Source organism: Xenopus laevis, chromosome 8S (assembly GCF_017654675.1).
Source record: "Xenopus laevis strain J_2021 chromosome 8S, Xenopus_laevis_v10.1, whole genome shotgun sequence".
In the NCBI taxonomy this organism is placed as follows: Eukaryota; Metazoa; Chordata; class Amphibia; order Anura; family Pipidae; genus Xenopus; species Xenopus laevis.
Window position 1 is genome coordinate 102690547 of NC_054386.1, and position 21988 is coordinate 102712534.

At 44.1% G+C, this 21988-nt stretch overlaps 1 protein-coding gene and 1 long non-coding RNA gene across 3 annotated transcripts; one reads left to right on the forward strand and one right to left on the reverse strand.

The window, feature by feature from the left end:
• Window positions 1-2601: 2601 nt before the first annotated feature.
• LOC108700432 (CREB-regulated transcription coactivator 2) lies at window positions 2602-17877 on the reverse strand. Of its 2 annotated transcripts, XM_018233609.2 has the most exons (13): window positions 16994-17877; window positions 15414-15515; window positions 15208-15324; window positions 12723-12784; window positions 10569-10637; window positions 10099-10202; window positions 9658-9740; window positions 9429-9478; window positions 8420-8661; window positions 7932-8338; window positions 7048-7854; window positions 6713-6893; window positions 2602-5937 (listed from the first exon to the last, which is right to left on the reverse strand). In XM_018233609.2, exons 1-13 carry the CDS (start codon window positions 17141-17143, stop codon window positions 5729-5731), a joined length of 2583 nt encoding a protein of 860 aa, XP_018089098.1. In that variant the 5' UTR covers window positions 17144-17877; the 3' UTR covers window positions 2602-5728. The 2 variants fall into 2 exon arrangements, with proteins under 2 accessions (XP_018089098.1, XP_018089100.1); XM_018233611.2 differs by lacking the exon at window positions 10569-10637.
• On the forward strand, window positions 16291-17719 carry LOC121397603. Its single transcript, XR_005963788.1, has 2 exons — window positions 16291-16528; window positions 16562-17719. It is a non-coding gene; the product is annotated as an uncharacterized LOC121397603 (long non-coding RNA).
• Window positions 17878-21988: the final 4111 nt, after the last annotated feature.

Genomic DNA, 21988 nt, shown 5'->3' on the forward strand with positions numbered 1-21988 from the left:
GAAACAAGACTGTGCCAGTGTAAAGGATCAGAGTCAGTAAAGGTTAGAAATAAAATGCTAAATAAATAGGCAAACAGGTGAGGTCAGACAATAGAAGCAGCAGCAGCAGCAGCACACGGCAGTTGTGTTATTGTTATTGTGTAACTCAATAAGAGAGTGATTGTGACTCTGGAGACTCCCTTACAAACAATGGGATCCTAAAGCTAAAGGCCACCGCCCCCTCACTATACAGTCACAGAGTGTTACACAAGCAGGACACACGGCAGCCCCTCTGTGGCCCCAACTGTCAGTATGTTCCTCTCACCCAACTATGTGTCAACCCAAACTGTCACCCACTGATTCTTACTGGACTCGCTGACAGTTACACACGACTCCAGTCTCCCCCCCCCCATACCCCAGTGATCCCCCAGGAATCTAAAACAGATGACAATAGACTATGTTACATCTATGATATTAGATTCGCTTGTGGTTCATTGGGGTCCCACCAGTCTGTAGAGAACTATAACTCACACCACACTATTATCCAAGTTGGAGAACTATAACTCACAGCAACTTCAATTTACGCAACTGCTATCACGAATTTGGGGAACCACCTCTAGGAATATTTGAATAATTGCATCACTGGGACTTTAATAAGTGACTGCCCACCTGAAGCAAATTGATAATTATCTTTTATGTATTGATACTATATAATATGTATTTATACTTTATAATATGTATTGATACTATATAATATGTATTTATAATATGTATTGATACTATATAATATGTATTTATAATATGTATTGATACTATATAATATGTATTTATAATATGTATTGATACTATATAATATGTATTTATACTTTATATGTATTGATACTATCTATGTATTTATACTATATAATATGTACATAATATGTATTGATACTATATAATATGTATTTATACTATATAATATGTACATAATATGTATTTATACTATATAATATGTACATAATATGTATTGATACTGTATAATATGTATTTATACTATATAATATGTACATAATATGTATTGATACTATATAATATGTATTTATACTATATAATATGTACATAATATGGAATTACTTTACGCAACTGCTATCACGAATTTGGGGAACCACCTCTAGGAATATTTGAATAATTGCATCACTGGGACTTTAATAAGTGACTGCCCACCTGAAGCAAATTGATAATTATCTTTTATGTATTGATACTATATAATATGTACATAATATGTATTTATACAAAAAACGATGTATTTATTATAAAACTACAAAAAACAAAGACCAATGGAAAAGTGGCTTAGAATTAGCCATTCTAAAACAAACAAAACATTAACTTAAAGATAAATAAAGGGGATATTCACATTACAAACATGTTTTTCACTTCAGTTGTTTTCAGACTGTTCCCCAGAAATACTTGTTTTCAACTACTTTCTATTTTTTACCTTTTTTCCAAAATCTAAGTGTAAAGTTGAATGTTTGTGTCTCTGGTGTTTGAGTGACAGCTCAGTAATTCAGGTGCAGATTCTGTTACAGTTTTACAACATTTAGTTGATCCATTTCTCAGCAGCATCTCTGGAATATTAGCAACTATTGTATCAATTCTAACTGCTGCCTGTAATATAGTTGAGGGTCGGCGACCCCCACTTCCCAAAGCTAGGGATGCCACCTGCCCGGTATTTTACAGGCCTGGCCGGTAAAATAGAAGCCTGATTCCAATGTTATTAACAGGGAAAATGAAATATAGAAATATAGGACGGTATTTTTTTCAAGAAAAGGCGACCCCCAGAGCTGCTTTAGAAGGCGAAAAATGGCACTTTACTCTTCAATATTAGAAAAACGGTGACACATAGAAAAGTCGTTATTTCTGGTGACCTGTGTTGGAAGGTGAATATTAGGGATGCACTAAATCCACTATTTTGGATTCGGCCGAATCCCCCGCAAAAGATTCAGCCGAATACTAAACCGAGTCCTAATTTGCATATGCAAATTAGGGGTGGGAAGGGGAAAAAAATTTTTACTTCCTTGTTTTGTGACAATAAGTAACACAATTTCCTTCCTGTCCCTAATTTGCATATGGCCGAATTCGAATCACAAACCTAATCCTGGATTCAGTACATCCCTACTGAAAATCCCCTTAAAGGGATCACCACCCAAAATGATTTTTAATTACACAATGAAATGGGGGAGTTGCCCAGAAATCCATTGTCTTTTAAAATAATAATAAGAAATAATAATGACAGGCACTATTTATATACATTGTTATCATAAATACCCAACAGATGCCTGGCTGTGTATATGAGGAGTCACAGGAACCCCCGTATACTATATACCCCGGGGCTAAATAACAAGAGGCGCTGGAGCTGCCATATTGCTATATAGTCTATACACCTGTATCCCATCATTGCTCCATACAGTCAGTGGGACTGGTCACATCACAGGGTGGGGGACACGTGCTGGGGGGCTGCATGTAACAGGTTAGTGAAATAATAACATTTCCCAGGGATGGACAGACAGACAAATGAGCACATTTATAGAGTACACTTGCATTTAATTTTTTTGGCATCATAAAAAAGGTCTCGGTACAAATATATACATTTCTACAGCATTTCATATTTATTTATATTAAAAAAAAACCCCATCGCTCTCCCCATGTGCCGACATGCCAGTGACAGCTGCGGGGGAGAGGAGGGGACACCAAGGGTTAACCACTGAACTCCAGCCCAGCAGTGAATTAGTGATGACATCAGATCTGTGACATCATTCATTTATACCATGTAACACATACACATGAGTAGCGGGTTCCTCACCTGATTTGGTTATATCCTATACAAAAACATGGGGCAGAAATGAAGATCCCTTCCCCTTCATACAGACTCTCTACCAATAAACTGCAGGTATCACCTTTTATTCCGGCTGCTGCTGCCATCATGTGTGACACCCCAAATCTGAGACTGATTTGAGGGGGAAATGAACCAGCGTTTAAAAAGTGACAAGTAAACGATTCCTCAGCCAATCAGAGCTCTCCATGCCATGGGGAAAGGTCACTGACCTGATTGGCTGGTGTAACAAACTGTAAGCTCCACAGTATACAATAAGTGCTGTTAGAATATGGGGGGGGGGCTGGAGCCCTGACTTTACTCTCATGGGGGGAGCTCTTCATAGTTTCAGTATTTGCCTAATGCAAGACAAAAGCATGATGGGAAAGGTGCCCAAGCGTTCCCTCTGGCTTTCACATAAAGGCGCATTACAAAGATCATGAAAACAATACAAATACATAAAATCCTTCAAAATAGTTCACAATACTCTTTTTCTAAAAAAATAAAATATTTTACAGTTTGCATTAGAGTCTATCAGGTTTGACTGATCGCACAAGAAAGGCGAATGGGGTAGGGGCAATCGAGTCATCTCACCAATCAGAAGCCTCTGTGTTTATATGTGGCCGCAAGGTGGTCTTTGTGATCCTACTGGTTGGAAGGTCCACTTACAACTGGGTTTATTCAGTTGTGTTAGTAGTTGGGTTGTTTTAGTAGTTGGGTTGGGTTAGTAGTTGGGTTGGGTAAGCAGTTGGGTTGGGTAAGCAGTTGGGTTGGGTTAATAGTTGGGTTAGTCTACAGAGGTGGGCAGATCATTCTGCTGGTTGTGAGTTTACCCGGGGGGAAATTCCACCAATGAGGACGGGTTTTTTTGGGTAAGTGCACTTCCAGGTGATCTGCTTTCAGGAAAGAGAATAAAAGATCTATAAAGATCTTGACTATAAAGGTTGGGGGGTTGCCTTGGATTAAGTGCTAGTCAGGAAACTTGAGCCCTTGCTTAGGTTAAGTGCTGGTAAGGAAGTTGGTGTGGGTTTACGATAACCTTAGCAATGGACTAAATCAGTTGGTTAGAAATTAGGTTCTGAATAACTGTTATGGACAGGACATTTGGAAGGTCTGCTGGGTCGGAAGAACCTAAGAAAAGGTGTAGGAAGTGGGTTTTTAATAGGTCTAAACGTTAGGAAATGGACCGTGTGGAAAGGAAATATAACTTGGGTAGACTGGATAGATCTGAGACATTTGCTTCTGGCGATGGGTAGAAGCTCCGATCTGCATAGGTGCCGTGAATAGGAAGCCATTCTTTGGATAGGTCTGACGGATATCAAGTCTCATTATATACAATATCTGGACTTCTCAAAATCAACCATTCTCACTTCTGAATTCCAAAAAAGGGTCTTTCGTGGCACAAACATGCCGAACATTACCATGTAGATGTCAAGCTTCAGCTGGAGTGGGCAATGTATCTCTCTCTCTCAATGCCAGGTGGACACAAAATGCCAACTGTCATATTTAATGAAGGCGGAATCATGGCATGCGGCTGTTTTCATGGTCTGAGCATCTGGTTCCAGTAAAACTACAGCTCACAATAAAATGCCTACTTTGTTGAAGGCTCTTTACAAGGCCCATACTAAGGTAGCTTCATGAAGAATCTGACTGGCTTGCAGAGTCCTACAACTAGTGGGAACCTTCCCAGAAGAGACAAAGAGAGGACCAACTTCATGTTACCACCCTTGGGTTCAGAATGAGGTGTTGGACAGGCAGGGGTCCCCATAGTTTTATGGGTATATAGTGTTGGTCTGGAGGGTAGGAAGCAGGTATGTCTGATGGATCATGAGAGAAGCAACGTTGCTTTAGTCAGGATGCTGGACCTGCATCACTTCATAGATGGATAATAATGTGCCAGATTGAATCTTCCCATCATGATAAGCCTACCCCTTAAAGGAGAACAAAACCTTTAATTATAAAAACCCCTACCCTACACAGACCCCCTCCCTGCTCCCCCCTAGTCTAGCCCTTCGGTAAATGCCCCTAACTCTTTACTTACCTCTCTTTGCAGATTCAGCGCAGCAGAGCTCACTGGCGCCATCTTCCAGCTCTTCGATAATCTTCGGGTCTTCTTCCGGCGATTCGGCAATTTCTGTAAATTTCAGCGCAAGCACAACTGCTCCAACTGCGCATGTGTCGATACGGCACTTACTTCCCGAAGAAGACAATGGAGAAGAAGATGGTGCCAGTGAGCTCCGCTGCACTGAATCTGGAAAGAGAGGTAAGTAAAGAGTTAGGGGCATTTACTGAAGGGAACAGCTAGGCTGGGGGGGGGGGGACAGGGAGGGGGGTCTATGTAGGGTAGGGGATTTTATAATCAATGGTTTGGTTCTCCTTTAAGGCCTTCACTTTCAATTGAATCTTCTGATTGGGTACTTTTCTGAAGACTGTAGGGAAGCCGGACCTCAGATCACTCAGCTAACATGGAATAAATCTTCCCTTGGCATCTTCACTTTGGGTTTTGTTTCCCCTGCTGTATAGGATTCTCTGTCTCACTCTATATATTATATTCTCCACATAATCAATGCACTGGTTTGGAATACTCCATCTGAACAAACAAGAGTGTTAGGAAGTCAGAATAAATCCAGACGATCCCTAAGAGAATTCATCTGCTGGTGAGGAATTATCTGTGTCCAGCACAGCAGCAGATCTATCAGAACAATCTTAGCTCTGTGATGCACAGCCCTTATATGGCAAAAGCACTGGCCTATTAAATATAGTAGTATATGGTTTTCTGTACATAGAGCTGAGCTTTTCTTTGGTTGTTTGGATTTTCATGCTGGAGATGGGATCCCCTGAGAACCTTTGGGCAAACTGGGTGCAGCGGGGAGAAGCTCTGCCAGAGCCAACCAGCTCCCTTCATTGTAACCGATCAGAGCGAAAAGAATCCTCCACCATAGGGTCTGTAAGGAGGGCATATGGGTCACTCAGCATGTTGAGTCCATCCAAGGTGAGTGGTTCTATATTAAGGTCTTCCTCTAATCCCAGGGACTGGTCAACTTCAAACCCTGGGACGCAGGACAAGGCAGATGTGATTTCCTTTGAGAAACCTGGTGGGGAGTCCACAGCTGTGAGGGAACAGGTAGGTAAGATATATCACATGATCATGTATCAAACAGTGCAGGGGGATTTTTACAACAAGGATACATTCTCATCCAGTAACCAAGTAACTGGAGTTGGGTTCTTCCCACTTCTATACAACAATGAAGACTGCAAGTGTGGGGGATAGCTAAAAATCATTGGAGAATAAGCTGGAGGGGAAATGATGAACAAGGCAGTGCTGGACTCCCTGAGCATCAAAGGAAACAACGAGAGAATGTATTCCTTGCTATTAATAATCCCCCTTTTCCTAGGAAATTTAGAGGACAGATGAGAGAGAAGCTGACAGGCAGATGACAAGCAGATGCAAGAGAAAAGCTCTCAGGTGCAGGGGTATGGTTGATACCATATGTAGGGAGCGTGAGAGAGAAGCTGACAGGCGAAGGGAGCAAATGAGAGAGAAGCCAACAGGTGTAGGGAGCAGGTGAGAGAGAAGCTGACAGGTGAAGGGAGCAGGTGAGAGAGAAGCTGGCAGGTGTAGGGAGCAGGTGAGAGAGAAGCTGTCAGGTGTAGGGAGCAGGTGAGAGAGAAGCTGGCAGGTGTAGGGAGCAGGTGAGAGAGAAGCTGTCAGGTGTAGGGAGCAGGTGAGAGAGAAGCTGGCAGGTGTAGGGAGCAGGTAAGAAAGAAGCTGGCAGGTGTAGGGAGCAGGTGAGAGAGAAGCTGGCAGATGTAGGGGGGACATGAGTGAGCTGACAGCTGACGTGGAGAAAAGAGCACAGGTACTAGGAAAAGGAACAGACAAACCTGTGAGAATGATATCTGGGATGGGTTCATGTCGACTGCAGTTGTTCAGGTTGTGTTTGTTTAGAGACTGGGTGCCATTCAGAGTCCCACCGTGCTGCTGCTGCTGCTGCTCTCCAGAGAATAATCCACTGCTCACCCCAAAACACCCACTGTGACCTTCCACCATGTTGAACTGTTCAAACTGAACACAAAAGCAAAAAATTGAAATTCAGTTCAGGCAGTCTGACATTATTCATTCCCCCTATAATACACTTCTTTACTTAGATACACACAGCAAATACTTCTACCCTCCTACACAAGGCAGTGAGCAGGAAGAGACCACAAGGAATACCTACATTCTCCAAGCTGTAATGTTCAAACAGTTGCTGGTAAGACTGACCCCCTGAATTCTGCTGGTATGATGCTAGAAAGTGCGGAGATGCAGAATAAACTTGTTGAGAACCTGGTAGAGCTTGTTGCAAAGGCTTCTGGGTATACTGCAGTAGAGGCTGCTGACTGTGTTGGGAGGACTGGTGAGACTGGGATGGCTGCTGGGATAGGTTTGATGTTGCCTGGGACTGGTTCACACGCTGTTGTTGAGACTGATTCATAGGTACTTGAGAATGTGGCAAAAGTCGCTGGGAAGGATTCATAGGTTCATGGGACTGATTCTGAGATTGATGAGATTGGTTCCCTTTTGGCTGTGACTGATGAACCGGCTGCTGGGACTGGTTCCCAGATGATTGAGAATGGAGCCGAGTCTGCTGTGACCGGTGCATAGGCTGCTCAGACTTTTGTAAATTGTGTGGGGATTGATGCAAAGGCTGCTGGGACTGGTGCAACAATTGCTGAGTTTCGTGCAATGGCTGCTGAGGCTGGTGCAAAGACTGCTGGGACAGATGCAGTGCTTGCTGACTTTGATGCAGAGGCTGCTGGGACTGATGCGATGACTGCTGAGGTTGATGCGATGGCTGTTGGGAGCGGTGCAAGTGCTGCTGGGGTTGAACAAAAGGCTGCTGTGATGGCGGCTGAAGTTGCTGGTGCAAAGGCTGCTGGGACTGATGCAGAGGCTGTTGAGATGGATGGAGTAGACTGGTATGACTATAGTGGTAAGGAGGCAGCCTCTGGTCACCAGGAAATTTGCTTGTATCCAAAGGGACTCCCTAAGAAACAGAACATGATCAGAGGAAGAGTACAGAACATATCAACATGTAAACACAGGCAATTCATAGAGACCTACCTGGGTAATGGAACTCAATGTAGGAGACATTGTAGGGGAGAACTGTTTTTGGTGGGGTCTTCTAGAGTCTCCCCCAAGAGGGAGAGTGAGAGGGCTCAGTGGGACTCTGCGACGAGGCGATGTGTTCATGGGGGCCGGCACAGGAGGAGGGAACGAGGAAGATGGGGAGGAAGGGGTGCTGTATGCAGAGGGAAGGCTTTGGTTGCTGTTGCTGAGGGAAGAAGTGAGAGATTGGCTGCTCAGAGAGGACTGCAGGGAGGGGTTGCTATAGGAGGTCTGCAGAGAGGGGTTGCTAAGGGAGGCCTGAAGATTTGGGTTGCTAAGGGAGGCCTGAAGATTTGGGTTGCTCAGTGACGACTGAAGAGACGACCGACTCAGTGAGTTCTGCGCCGACGATAGGGAGAAACCTGCAAACAGAAGCAAAGCTCATTGGTATTATATCCATTAAAAGGCCAATGCTGGGAAAGCAAAATGGCTCATGGTGGTACCTGGAATTTCATAGTCTGGGGGCATCCCAATCCTGCTGATCCCCAAATGGGTCATGGTGTTTGCCAAATTCCCAGTGCTGCCGCCCCCACTAAAACTGCTAAATCCTGACTCATCCATATCCAGTGGGGTGGGGAGAGGAGAAGGCAGGTGCAGATTAGTGAGGTCCGGCAGCGAGCCCCCAGAATTAAGGACGGAGGCCACTGGAGGGATACTTGTAGGTTCGTCCACAGATGGACAAATGCTGAAATGTCAAAGAGAACAATTAAAATATCCCTGGGAACCAACAATTCCAACAGTCCCTATATACTCTGCAGTGTGTGAATAATGGCATCTCCTGGCACTGTCAATGCCTACTGCCCAGCATACAACATAAGTTTAGGTAACCTTACTCCCTAGTGTACAACATAACACAGTTCTAGGTACCCCCTACTGCCTAGTGTGCAACATAATAAAGTTCTAGGTACTCCTACTGCCTAGTGTACAACATAATACAGTTCTAGGTACTCATAATGCCTAGTGTACAACATATTACAGTTCTAGGTACCTCTACTACCCAGTGTACAACATAATGCAGCTCTAGGTACCCCTACTGCCTAGTGTACAACATAATACAGTTCTATGTACCCCTTACTGCCTAGTGTGCAACATAGTACAGTTCTAGATACTCCTGCTGCCTAATGTACAACATAATACAGTTCTAGGTACCTCTACTACCCAATGTACAACATAATACAGTTATGGGTACCCCTACTGCCTAGTGTACAACATAATACAGGTCTATGCACCCCTACTGTCTAGTGTACAACATCATACAGTTCTAGGAACCCATACTGACTAGTTTACAACATAATACAGTTCTAGGTACCTCTACTACCCAGTGTACAACATAATACAGTTCTAGGTACCTCTACTGCCCAGTGTACAAAATAATTAAATCAACATTCTACCCAAAAGAATCGTAAATACATTACAGCTTATCATCAGGTGTGGGGCTTGGAAGTCACTTACTTAATGCCTGGCACTTCACATGATTTGGGCCGAGAGGATGACATGAGCATCTGTGGGGATATGATAAATAGAATAAACAGAAATTTACTCTCTCATATACACACAAATCAGATACACATTCCATTATCCCAAGATAAGACAAAACAGTTACCCGGGTCCATTCCCAGTCTCTGTAGCGAGACCTCACCCACATGAACCTGCATCCGTTCCTGGAAGAACAAAGACTCACCCTTTTAGCATCACATGGTTTGAGCAAGTGGCTGCTATCCATATGGAGGTCTTCCTCTATAGCTGGTGCCGGGAAGGAAAAAGCTAAGGGGGACATTAGAAAGGAAACACAACGGATGAGCTGGCATCAGCTTTTCACTGCCCAGAGACCCAACAATTTAATTCCTGATCCACCCTGAAGCTTCAGCTAAAAGTCTAGTAAAGGCCTGAACCCCAGTGTCCCCCCTCTGCATGTATATTACTGTATTGCTTGGTCTGGGCAACTCATGAAAAACAAGAGTATTCAGTAACATGGTGCAGATCTGCAAGAGCACCCTAATAATAACCAGCTGATTGTGGACTGGCTGCATCAGCCTCCTTTCTGCCACAACATGAGTCTAACGGGGTTGCCCCAAATTGGAGAACTATTGGAAGAAACTGAGGGAAAATAAATACAACCCACCGGTTCTCCTGTTGGGTAGAGTTACACCCTGTGTGGCAGCAGCGTATGGATCCTGTGAGCTGGGATTCATCACACTGGTATGGAGAGCTGAGTCCGAGTTTGTTCTGAGGAGAAATCATAGACACGTATCAGCTGGAGGAGTGAGAGAGCAGCAACCAGACGGTGTCACACGTTGCAGGAAAAACAATGAAGCCAGAAGGGGGCCACACGTTGCTTGAGGGTGTCTTAAATCCAGCCTTATCATATGCAGCAGAAGCACCCACTGCTAGCCCAGGCACCCACTCACAGTCACACAAAACTAACCCAGGCACCCACCCACGGAGTCATACACACCCCTAAGCAATAAGGCACTTGTGGTACAAGGGGCAGAGGGGACCACACAGCTGCTTAGCACCTCCCAGTAAGCAGCAAGCGGCAGAGAGAAGCAGCAAGAGAGAGAGAAGCAGCAGCAGCAGCAGAAGAAGTTTCACCTGTTCAGAGCGGTCGGCAACCTAAAGAGCTGTCCTGTGTCCGAGGGGTAGTTTCCCCAGGGCATGTTCCTTTATAATGAAAAACAGCAGAGTTATCCAGGGAACCAGGGCTCAGTGTTGGGCAGCCACAGAGGGGAGGAAAGACTCGGTATAAAATACGTGGGGGTTCTGAGTACAAGCCCCTGTGGTGGGTGCTCCAGCCAAACATGTTAAAGGGGATGTTCACCTTCAAACACTTTTTTCCGTTCAGTTGGTTTCAGATAGATCATCAGAAATAAAGACTTTTTCCAATTACTTTCTATTTTCTGTGTGTTACAAATGATCTTATATTGAAGTGTAAAGTGTCATTTTTTCACCTTCTAAGGGTCAGGGCACACAGGCTGATTCAGGAAGATTAGTGTCTGGCAACAAATCTCCTCTTCTTCGGGGTGACTAATCTCCCTGAATCTGCCTGTGTGCCTTGACCCTAAAGCAGCTCTGAGGGGGGGTCGCAGACCCTGTAAACTGTTCTAAATTGATACAACTGAGTTGATACATTCGTTATGTTTGTCCCTGCTGAGCAGAATCTCTGGGTTTCATTACAGGCAGCTTTAAGACTTGATACAATAATTGCTGATATTCCAGAGATGCTGCTGAGAAATGGATCAACTCAATGTTGTAAAATTGTAACAGAATCTGCACCTGAATTACTGAGCTGTCACTCAAACATCAGACACACAAACATTCAACTTTACACTTAGATTTTGAAAAAAATGGTAAAAAAAAAAAAAAATGAAAGTATTTGAAAAAAGTCTTTATTTCTGGTGGACAATCTGAAAACAATTGACTGAAAAGGTGTTTGGAAGGTGAACATCCCCTTTAAATAGTCATTCTCACTTGTGCTCTACCTGTGAGCTGTTAACAGACAAGAGCCTCCTCCCACCAGAGTGGGCACATCCCACAGGCAGAGCACAGGAGGAAGTCCCGCCCTAAGGCAGAGCACAGGAGGAAGTCCCGCCCTAAGGCAGAGCACAAGAGGAAGTCCCGCCCTCAGGCAGAGCACAGGCGAAATCCCACCCCTAACAACCCAGAGAACAAGAAATGATGTTAAAGCAGAAATCCCAAACATTGTAATGCTCTTTAGTCTTTATTCTCACCGCTGTCCGTCACATTCACAGCCTGAAAATTAACTATAGCAGTTTCTTGAGTCACTGGGGGGCAATTGAAAGGCAACAGTATCCTTGTTGGGAGAATGTTTTTTCCTGTGTGTTAAAAGGATTAGTGAGTGTATCCCTTTAAAATCCTGTATCCCTGATTGCCCTCTTGCTGTGTGTTACATCTTCTAAATAAACCTCTAGGGGCCCTATGTTACATATCCAAGGCAAATAAACCTCTAGGGGCCCTATGTTACACACCCACAGCAAATAAACCTCTAGGGGCCCTATGTTAGAGATCCAAGGCAAATCCAAGGCAACTAAACCTCTAGGGGCCCTATGTTACAGATCCAAGGCAATTAAACCTCTAGGGGCCCTATATTATAGAGACAAAGTAAATAACAGGGGCCCTATGTTACAGATCCAAGGCAAATAAACCTATAGGGACCCCATGTTACACATCCAAGGCAAATAAACCTCTAGGGGCCCTATATTATAGAGACAAAGTAAATAACAGGGGCCCAATGTTACAGAGTTGAGACAAATAAACATGAGAGTGTATATTGAGCAGATACCAAATGTAATAAGTGCCAGTTACACCAGAACTGCAGTAGCTGTGAGAATCCCGGTGGGCTCGGTCATACTGTGCAGAAAGGTTTATGGATATAGGCTGGTCTAGAACCCTGCAAAACTCTGTGGGTTTGGAGCAAGGAGAAAAGTGAGCTGGGATAGTAAACAAAAGGGAGGGATAGTTACCCCAGCAGGAGGACAGTCAAGTCCCAAGTCTGACTCCTGCTACTTATAATGGGCTGCAAAATGCTGACTACTTGCCCTTGCCCAGTGGTCTGCTCTGAAGTGCCCAAAGGAATAAACAGTGTCAGACATGAGTCCCGGTGCAAAGGGACCCATAGCAACACTTTAAGTCCCGTGTTGAGATTTTATACAAACAGTAAAAGGACAGCCATGGGGAATGCTTTGGTTCTGACCAGCAAAGGCTTCTGGGAATGAAGAGTCACATTACCTTCTCCAGCTGGGCTCCTGCTGTGGTGAGAGGTAGGACGTGTTGTACGGAGAGCTGTCTAAGTGGTCACGTTAAAGAAATAAATCCATGCAATGTCTGACTCTATGTACTATCCTTTACATCTCTTGGGCATCATGTTGTTATAGAATACAGGACAAATCCAAAGCAGTAAACTTCAACTGCAAAGTGATTTTATTGGGGAAACGGCTCTATCACATGTTTCAGGCTCTTTATCAAGTGTGTGAGAACAAACACAATGGAAATATTTAAGCATTCATTGACCTTTCACCTCTTAGAGTGCATTGTGGGTAAATTCAAATTGATAACAACATATTTCATCAGTATTAGTTACAAAATACACTCCTTAAAATTAATTTACAAGTCCTAATGTTGCCTTTATGTGGGAAAAATCCAACTGTGCAAAATATCAAAAGTGTAAAAAATATAAATAATTGTGAAAGTATAAGTTTTTATCCAAGAGTTCATTAGAATCCATATTCAGCCCAAATAAAACACCAGGCCACTGCTGCTTGTTAAGCCTCTCAAGGCTCTAGAATTAGAACATGTTTCTTAGGGAAACATTATAACTTTTACCATTTCCTATTAGTCTTCTTATCTATTAGAATTATATTGTAACATTATTCCTAAATAAGTAAATCTAATTAGCCAGCAGATACTTAATTGTCTATTTATTACAGGAGACAATTAAGTATATGCTTAATTGTCTGTCTATTTATTACAGGAGACTATTATGTATATGCTTAATTGTCTGTCTATTTATTACAGGAGACAATTATGTATATGCTTGGATAAAGACTTGGATAAAGACTGTGTACATATATTTTCACCATTTTTTTTACCTTTTTATATATTTTACACTTTTTGATATTTTGGAGATGGATATTTTGCACAGTTGGATTTTTCCCACATAAAGGCAACATTTGGACTCATTGATGAATTGTTAGCACCTAAGAGGTGAAAGGTCAATGAATGCTTAAATATTTCCTTTGTGTTTGTTCTCACACACCTGATAAAGGGCCCAGTCTGAAACATATAGTGCAGCATTTTCCCCAATAAAATCACTTTGCAGTTGAAGTTTGCTGCTTTGGATTTGTCCTGCTCTCTATTACAACTCTCTGATCGTGTCATTTTGGGGTGTGGACACAGGAGAACCTACAAAAAAAACCAATATTGGTGAGCTACAGTTTAGCCTAATTTATCGCTCTGCTCTTCCCAGTCTTCTATCTACGATATGAGCATCGATTTCCCACAATTCAACTACAGGAAGAGGAGGGACTTCTGTCCTTTCACTTGACAATTAGGGGAAATGGAACGGCCCCCAGCATTAAGATCAACTTACTAAAGAGTGTGGCCTATGGTAATGCACAATCTTGTCTCCCAGTTATGTTGCCTCCGTTTGCCAACAGATAAATGCTCAACAATACTGCACCCAAATACTGTGGGACTAGAAATCAAATATATTACTGGGGGGGGGGAAATTCTCTTGCATTTGTAAAGGAGTTGTTCCCCTTTAAATTAACTGTTAGTATGATATAGAGAGGGATATTCTGAGACAATTTGCAATTGGTTTTCATTTTTTATTATTTGTGGCTTTTGAGTTATTTAGCTTTTTATTCAGCAGCTCTCCAGTTTGCAATTTCAGCCGTCTGGTTGCTAGGGTCCAAATTCCCCTAGCAACCGTGCACTGATTTGAATTAGAGACTGGAATATGAATAGGAGAGGCCTGAATAGAAAGATGAGGAATAAAAAGTAACAATAACAATACATTTGTAGCTTTACAGAGTATTTGTTTTAAAGGGGTGGTTCCCCTTTAAGGTAACTTTAAATACTTTATAGAATGGCCAATTCTAAGCAACTTTTCAATTGGTCTTCATTATCTATTCTTTATAGTTTTATATTTCAAATGGCTACTTTCAAATGGGCGTTGCTGACCCCATCTAAAAAAAACAAATGCTGTATAAGGCTACAAATGTATTGTTGTTGCTACTTTTTTATTCCTCATCTTTCTATTGAAACCTCTCCTATTCATATTCCAGTCTCTTATTCAAATCAGTGCATGGTTGCTAGGGGAGTTTGGTCCCTAGCTACCAGAATGCTTAAAATGCAAATTGAAGAACTGCTGAATGAAAAGCTAAATTACTCAAAAACCTTAAATAATAAAAAATGAAAACCAATTGCAAATTGTCTCAGAATATCCCTCTCTACTTCATACTAAAAGTTATGTCAAAGGTGAACAACCCCTGTAAGATGGGGTCAGCGACCCCCATTTGAAAGCTGGAAAGAGTCAGAAGAACAAAAAAGTAAATTCAACTATAAAACATAACAAAGACCAATTGAAATATTGCTTAGAATTGTTCATTTTTTAACATACTAAAAGTTATGAGTAAGTTAAGAAAGTACCACCTAACGGTGAGAACGGGGGGGGCACATAATTGTATATCTCACGGCACAGGGCAAAGGATATTTGGTGCAGGGGTCGACGCAGGGGTGACATCATCCTCCGGGGGTCTCTCTGAACTCTCTCCACAAGACCGTGGTGGCGGGTGTTACGAGATGATTCCAGGGGTGAATGCGGGGGGCCCTGCCATACAATAAAGGGGGTTTAGTGGGTGCCTGAGACACTGATTGGGGAGACAGGGGGCACAACAAAGACTCCCGGGTACAAATCACCTGAAACTCAGAACTGCCGCTGCCAATCTGGTTGACGTTGGGAAGGGACCCTCCATAGTAAGGACCCCTCATGTGCCCCATCCTCACCTTCTGCACCTGCAACTGAAACACAAACGTGGCACATTAGTGTAATACACACACACATTAGTGTAACACACACATTAGTGTAACACACACACACACACACTGCTCAGCACCAATATATAAGGTGTCAGGGGAAGAGAAGGATATCACTTCCTGTGTAACATCTGACTGGGGAGGGAAGGGGTTAATAACACCACTGCCTGTGACAGGTGTGAGTGGGGAGGGAAGGGGTTAATAAGTGTGACAGGTGTGAGTGGGGATGGAAAGGGTTAATACGTGTGACAAATGTCACTGGGGGGGAAGGGGATAATAACACCACTGCCTGTGACAGGTGTGAGTGGGGAGGGAAGGGGTTAATAAGTGTGACAAATCTCACTGGGAGGGAAGGGGTTAATAACACCACTGTCACATGACTGTGTGTGACAGGTGTGAGTGGGGAGGGAAGGGGTTAATAAGTGTGACACGTGAGAGTGGGGAGGGAAGGGGTTAATGAATGTGACAGGTGAGAGTGGGGAGGGAAGGGGTTAATAAGTGTGACAGGTGAGAGTGGGGAGGGAAGGGGTTAATGAGTGTGACAGGTGAGAGTGGGGAGGGAAGGGGTTAATGAGTGTGACAGGTGAGAGTGGGGAGGGAAGGGGTTAATGAGTGTGGCAGGTGAGTGGGGAGGGAAGGGGTTAATGAGTGTGACAGGTGAGAGTGGGGAGGGAAGGGGTTAATGAGTGTGACAGGTGAGAGTGGGGAGGGAAGGGGTTAATGAGTGTGACAGGTGAGAGTGGGGGAGGGAAGGGGTTAATGAGTGTGACAGGTGAGAGTGGGGAGGGAAGGGGTTAATGAGTGTGACAGGTGAGAGTGGGGAGGGAAGGGGTTAATGAGTGTGACAGGTGAGAGTGGGGAGGGAAGGGGTTAATGAGTGTGACAGGTGAGAGTGGGGAGGGAAGGGGTTAATGAGTGTGACAGGTGAGTGGGGAGGGAAGGGGTTAATGAGTGTGACAGGTGAGAGTGGGGAGGGAAGGGGTTAATGAGTGTGACAGGTGAGAGTGGGGAGGGGTTAATAAGTGTGACAGGTGAGAGTGGGGAGGGAAGGGGTTAATGAGTGTGACAGGTGAGAGTGGGGAGGGAAAGGGTTAATAAGTGTGACAGGTGAGAGTGGGGAGGGAAGGGGTTAATGAGTGTGACAGGTGAGAGTGGGGAGGGAAAGGGTTAATAAGTGTGACAGGTGAGAGTGGGGAGGGAAGGGGTTAATGAGTGACAGGTGAGAGTGGGGAGGGAAGGGGTTAATGAGTGAGTCAGGCCCAGGTTGGGGGGAGATCTGAGAGTCAGTGACAGATGATAATGGGGGGGAGGGGTATCACTTCCTGTCACGGGGAAGAGAATCGCTGCACAGGTGAGAGAGAGAGAAAGAGAGAGAAGGACATAGAGGAGAGATAAAGAAGAATAAACAGACAGAGGAGATATGAGGAGCCAGTGGTTGTGACAGAAAGTGTCGCCTCAGTTACCCGGGTGGAGCCGATGTCCATCATGACCTCTTCGAAGGCCGCAGTCTCCTCCGCTTGTCTCTGGCGCTGCAGGGCGATCTTTTCGCTGAATTTGCGCGGGTTGGAGGACGAGGCCGAGCCCGGCCCATTGGCCCCCGCCGAAGCCGCCATCTTTCGCTCCTTCCGCAGCCGCCGAGAAAGAGCCCGGTGCAAAACACAGCGGCGAGTCACGCCGGGAAACGTAGTTCCCAAGCGTCGCCGAATTCCAGAAAGTCAAAGCGATACCGCCACTAGCGAAACTACATCTCCCGTCGGCCAGCGCGTTACGTGGGCAGCGGACGGCCCACTGCTTGTCGGGAATTGAAGTTCAAAGCGCTTCACATTAGACGGACAAGAACCTGGTAAAAAACTACAATTCCCATGGGGCACCGAGGCGGTGATAGTCTCTGGCCCGCCGGATTAGGCGTGAATTGCGTTCTTGCGGCTTGTGCTTTCGGTTGTGTTTATGGAGGGAAACAAAGGGGCGGGACTAGAGACGACGCAATTTGTGTGACACTGGGAAAGGGAAAAACGCGGTGTAATTTGCCTGTAGGAATATTAGGCTCGGATATGGGCTGTGTGACTGGGATACGGTGTGAATGTGTGACTGGGGTAGGACACACGTACTGGAGGCAACTGACAGCGACCCCCTGTCTCGCCCTTCATGTCTTTTACTATTTCAATAAAAGCTCCGGCTGCTCCCCCTCACTACTGAATTACCTCATAAAACTCAGGCACCGCCATTTTCTGCTTCAGAGAGTCTCTAATAACTGACCAAGAGTCTCTCCTCCTGCAACTGTCACATGATCCCAATCCCACTGGCATACCTCACAACATTTTGGAAGTAAAAAGAGGGACAAAATTTTTTTCCCACATGTAGCGCAGGAATTTTTTTGACCACACCCCTTTCTGTAGCCACACCCCCTAATTACCATGTTTGTTTTACCAAATTTGGCAGGTTATGAAAGTTTGAAAATATTTCTCCTTATCTAAACTGTGTTTTTGTGTCTCAAAATTGTTACAAAGTATCTTATTTGCACCTGTTAGCTGTTCTGGGCTCTCTGCTAAAAGCCAATTAAGTGAGAAACTTTCCCTTTTTCGGAGGGACAGTCCCTCTTTTGACAGCTCAACCCGCAGTCCCTCATTTGTACTGGAAAGTCCCTCTTTTCTCTGCACTGAACAGCCAGAAAAAGAAACAAAGTTTCTCACTTAATTGGCTTTTAGCAGAGAGCCCAGAACAGCTAACAGGTGCAAATAAGATACTTTGTAACAATTTTGAGACACAAATAAACAGTTTAGATAAGGAGAAATATTTTCAAACTTTCATAACCTGCCAAATTCTGTAAAATGAACATGGTAATTAGGGGGTGTGGCCACAGAAAGGGCATGGTCAAAAAATGTCGCTGTTTTACATGCAAAAATTTTTATTTGTCCCTCTTTTTACTTCCAAAATGTTGGGAGGTATGATATTGTGTTAACTCTTTTATATCATTAGGGACTGAGCAAAATGTCCTACTTTTTTGTGGCACTGTACAGCTTTTGCAGGACATGTAGCATGTTTGCAGTATTTTGTATTGAACCACAGCAGTAGCAGTATTTAATATTTGTATTTGCTGCACGGTTTTGCAGTGTAGGTGAATCCCTTTCCTTAGCACTGTATTTTGCCTGTGTCTGTGCATTATTAGGCCCCAGTGCTGGATTCACAGTCTGTACATTCCCAGCAGTTTCCTGACTGAGAGTTTTAGCCTCTGCCACTGCTCTTTCAATTTGGCTAGCGACTTTAATAGCCTTTGTAAGGGTTAAATCCTTCTCTAGGAGCAGTCTCTCTCTAATGTGAGGTGAGTTTGTTTTTTCCACTATTTGGTCTCTTAGCATTTCATCTGTTAGATTCCCAAACTCACAGGTAACAACCAGCTCTCTCAAAGCTGCTACAAATTGTTCTGTGGATTCGCCATTACGTTGTCCAAGTTTCAGGAACCACATTTACTCTTGGCATGAAAAAGTTCTTTATAGCAGTAAGAGCAGTTTCATAAGTCTCATCAGGTAATGGTAATGTATAGAATTGTCCCTCTGCTCCCAGGCAGTGAATAAGTAAAGCTTTCTAGCAGCACAAATCTCCCCTTGGTCAGCAGCAATAATGTCATTTTCAAACATACAAATCCAAGCAGTAAAAGGTAAGGTAGGCTCACCAGGGTTTGGGAGAAAAAGTGCAGGCTGCTGCAGAGGTAGAAGAGACATCTCATCACCAATATATTATGTTTTGGGTGGCTGAGGATGAGGAGAGTATAACAGTGCTTTATTAGCAGGTTCATGCAGCCATTACACAACAGTAAGCAACTCTTACACCATAAGCTGTATAGAAAGTATTCACAGTATAAGTCTTGAGCACAGTGACAGGATATTCAATTAATGCACATTTACTGCCATAGTCAGGTGCCAAGTACAGGACTCCATGCACCTATTGGAGCTTCCTAACTAAGGGATGTCTAAAGGAACACCAACAAGCTGCTCAATCTCTACTCCACATGTTGTCCCAAGCTTGTCCTTACAGCCAGCACTCTATTCACAGAGCCACAGATCTGGTTATACAGCTATAAACAACAAAGGCTGCTGTATAGGAAGGCTGTAGTTACACTATAAGACCCCAGTGACGCTGCCCCTCTGTGCTGCCCCCCAGGATGAAGTGACCAGCCTCTCCCTAGAACCCGAAACCATCAGTTTTTCAAGCCGTCTGAATGATCCCCAACCCTCAGTGTGCCCAGTAAATGGGTCAATAGAACTGATGATCCAGAACCAAAAGCAGCACCCACCTTGGGTCACAAGTAGGGTTGCCACCCGGCCAGTATTTTAGCGGCCTAGCCTGTAAAACACCTGCCAAGGCCGGGGCCGGTATTACAAATTTACCGGCAATGTAGCTGCCGGTAAATTTGTAATACACCTAACAAAAGCCCGTGGCCTGCTTGCAGTTTGGTCAAAACTCACCTTTTTGCTGCCGCCTTCTGGCCAATTGCATGACGTTGCCCCTTCCCCTTTGATGTCACGAATTGCCCCATCCAAATGCGTGCCGTGGCCCCGCCCCCTTTGCTGGCACAACCTGCCCCCTTTGACGTCATGGCCCGCCCTTTTGTTCCCGTCCCCTCCGGCCAGTGGAAATTTTATTAAAACATGGCAACCCTAGTCACAAGCCAAAAGTGATGTCCACTCCCGTATGTTACCCAAGAGCTGAGGAAGAGCAAGAGGAAAGCCTGGAGAAGAACATTGCCATAATTACTATTGGTGGCAGTGAGGGGTCATTAGAATCAGGGACTACAGAGAATGGCACCACCTTGTATGAAGAGTCCTTTAAGTGCTCCAAAGACTCCTCCATTGACTTAACTGTCTCTTTCACCTCTGAGGAACAGAGCTCCTCCCAACTAGAAGGCAGCAGCATATACTCCCCTGAGGCTGCTTTCTACTACCTGACTCACGAGTCCAGCTCCATCTTCTACAGCTACTCCTGCAACGCCATTACCATAAGCTCTGAGAGCGAGGAGGAGGCCGCACTGGATAAAGGACCTACGGATAGGAACAATGGGGCTGGTACGAGGTTGAGCTGGTGAATGGGATTCTGGACACTGTCTTTCTCACACACGGGTGATTGGTTTCTCTGGTGTAAACCCCAAACCAAATTCCCTCCAGAGACTTGGCTTTGTCTCCAATGGCTTGGCTAGTGAGAAGTAAGAGAGGCCCTGGGAGGTCTGTAAAGGGGAACTCTGCCTGATTGGATATATAGAGAGGGGGACTATGGGAACCAGTTTCATTCTTTTGTCTCCTCTTCTGTGTCTAATGTGCCTCCTTCTATTCCTCCCTTTCTTTCCCGGGCCCATAGACTCCCCGCAGAGCACCGGGAGTGAAGACAATGGGATTTTGGTGCAAGGCTGACCCCCACATTTGGCAGACAACCAGCCACCTTTTCATTTTGTACTATATAAAGTTGGGATCTGATGATCCTGTTTCTGTATATATTTGTCTGTTAATAAAAGTTCTAATTCATTTAATGTCAATGTGAGATCTGACACTGCTTCTTCTTATTGGAAGTGGTGTTGCTACAGCACCTTCTAGTGGTCACTTTCCTCTGCATAAAGCGGTTGTTCACCTTTAAATTAACTGTTAGTATGATATAGACAGTGACATTGCAAGATCATTTTCAATTGGTTTTCATATTTTATTATTTGTGGTTTTTGAGTTATTTAGTTTTTTATTCAGCAGCTCTCCCATTTGCTATGTCAGCCATCTGGTTGCTAGGGTCTAAATTGCCCCAGCAACGCATTGATTGGAATAAGAGACTGGAATATGAATAGGAGAGGTCTAAATAGAAAGAGGAGGAACAAAAAGTAGCAATAACAATACATTTGTAGCCTTACAGAGTATTTGTTTTTTTACATGGGGTCAGTGACCCCCAAGCTGGAAATAGTCAGAAGAAGGTGGCAAATAATTCAAAAACCATAAATAAATAATGAAGACCAATTCAATAGTTGCTTGCAATTTGCTATTCTATAACATACTAAACATTAAAGTGATTCTGTCATGATTTTTATGATGTCGTTTTTATTTCTAAATGACACTGTTTACACTGCAAATAATTCACTGTACAATATAAACTGTCATTCCTGAAGCAGCAAGTGTATTTAGTTGTAATATTGGTGTGTAGGTGCATCTCAGCTCATTTTGCCTGGTCATGTGCTTTCAGAAAGAGCCAGCACTTTAGGATGGAACTGCTTTCTGGCAGGCTGTTGTTTCTCCTACTCAATGTAACTGAATGTGTCTTAGTGGGACCTGGATTTTACTATTGAGTGCTGTTCTTAGATCTACCAGGCAGCTGTTATCTTGTGTTAGGGAGCTGCTATCTGGTTACCTTCCCATTGTTCTGTTGTTAGGCTGCTGGGGGGGGAAAGGGAGGGGGTGATATCACTCCAACTTGCAGTAAAGAGAGGCTGA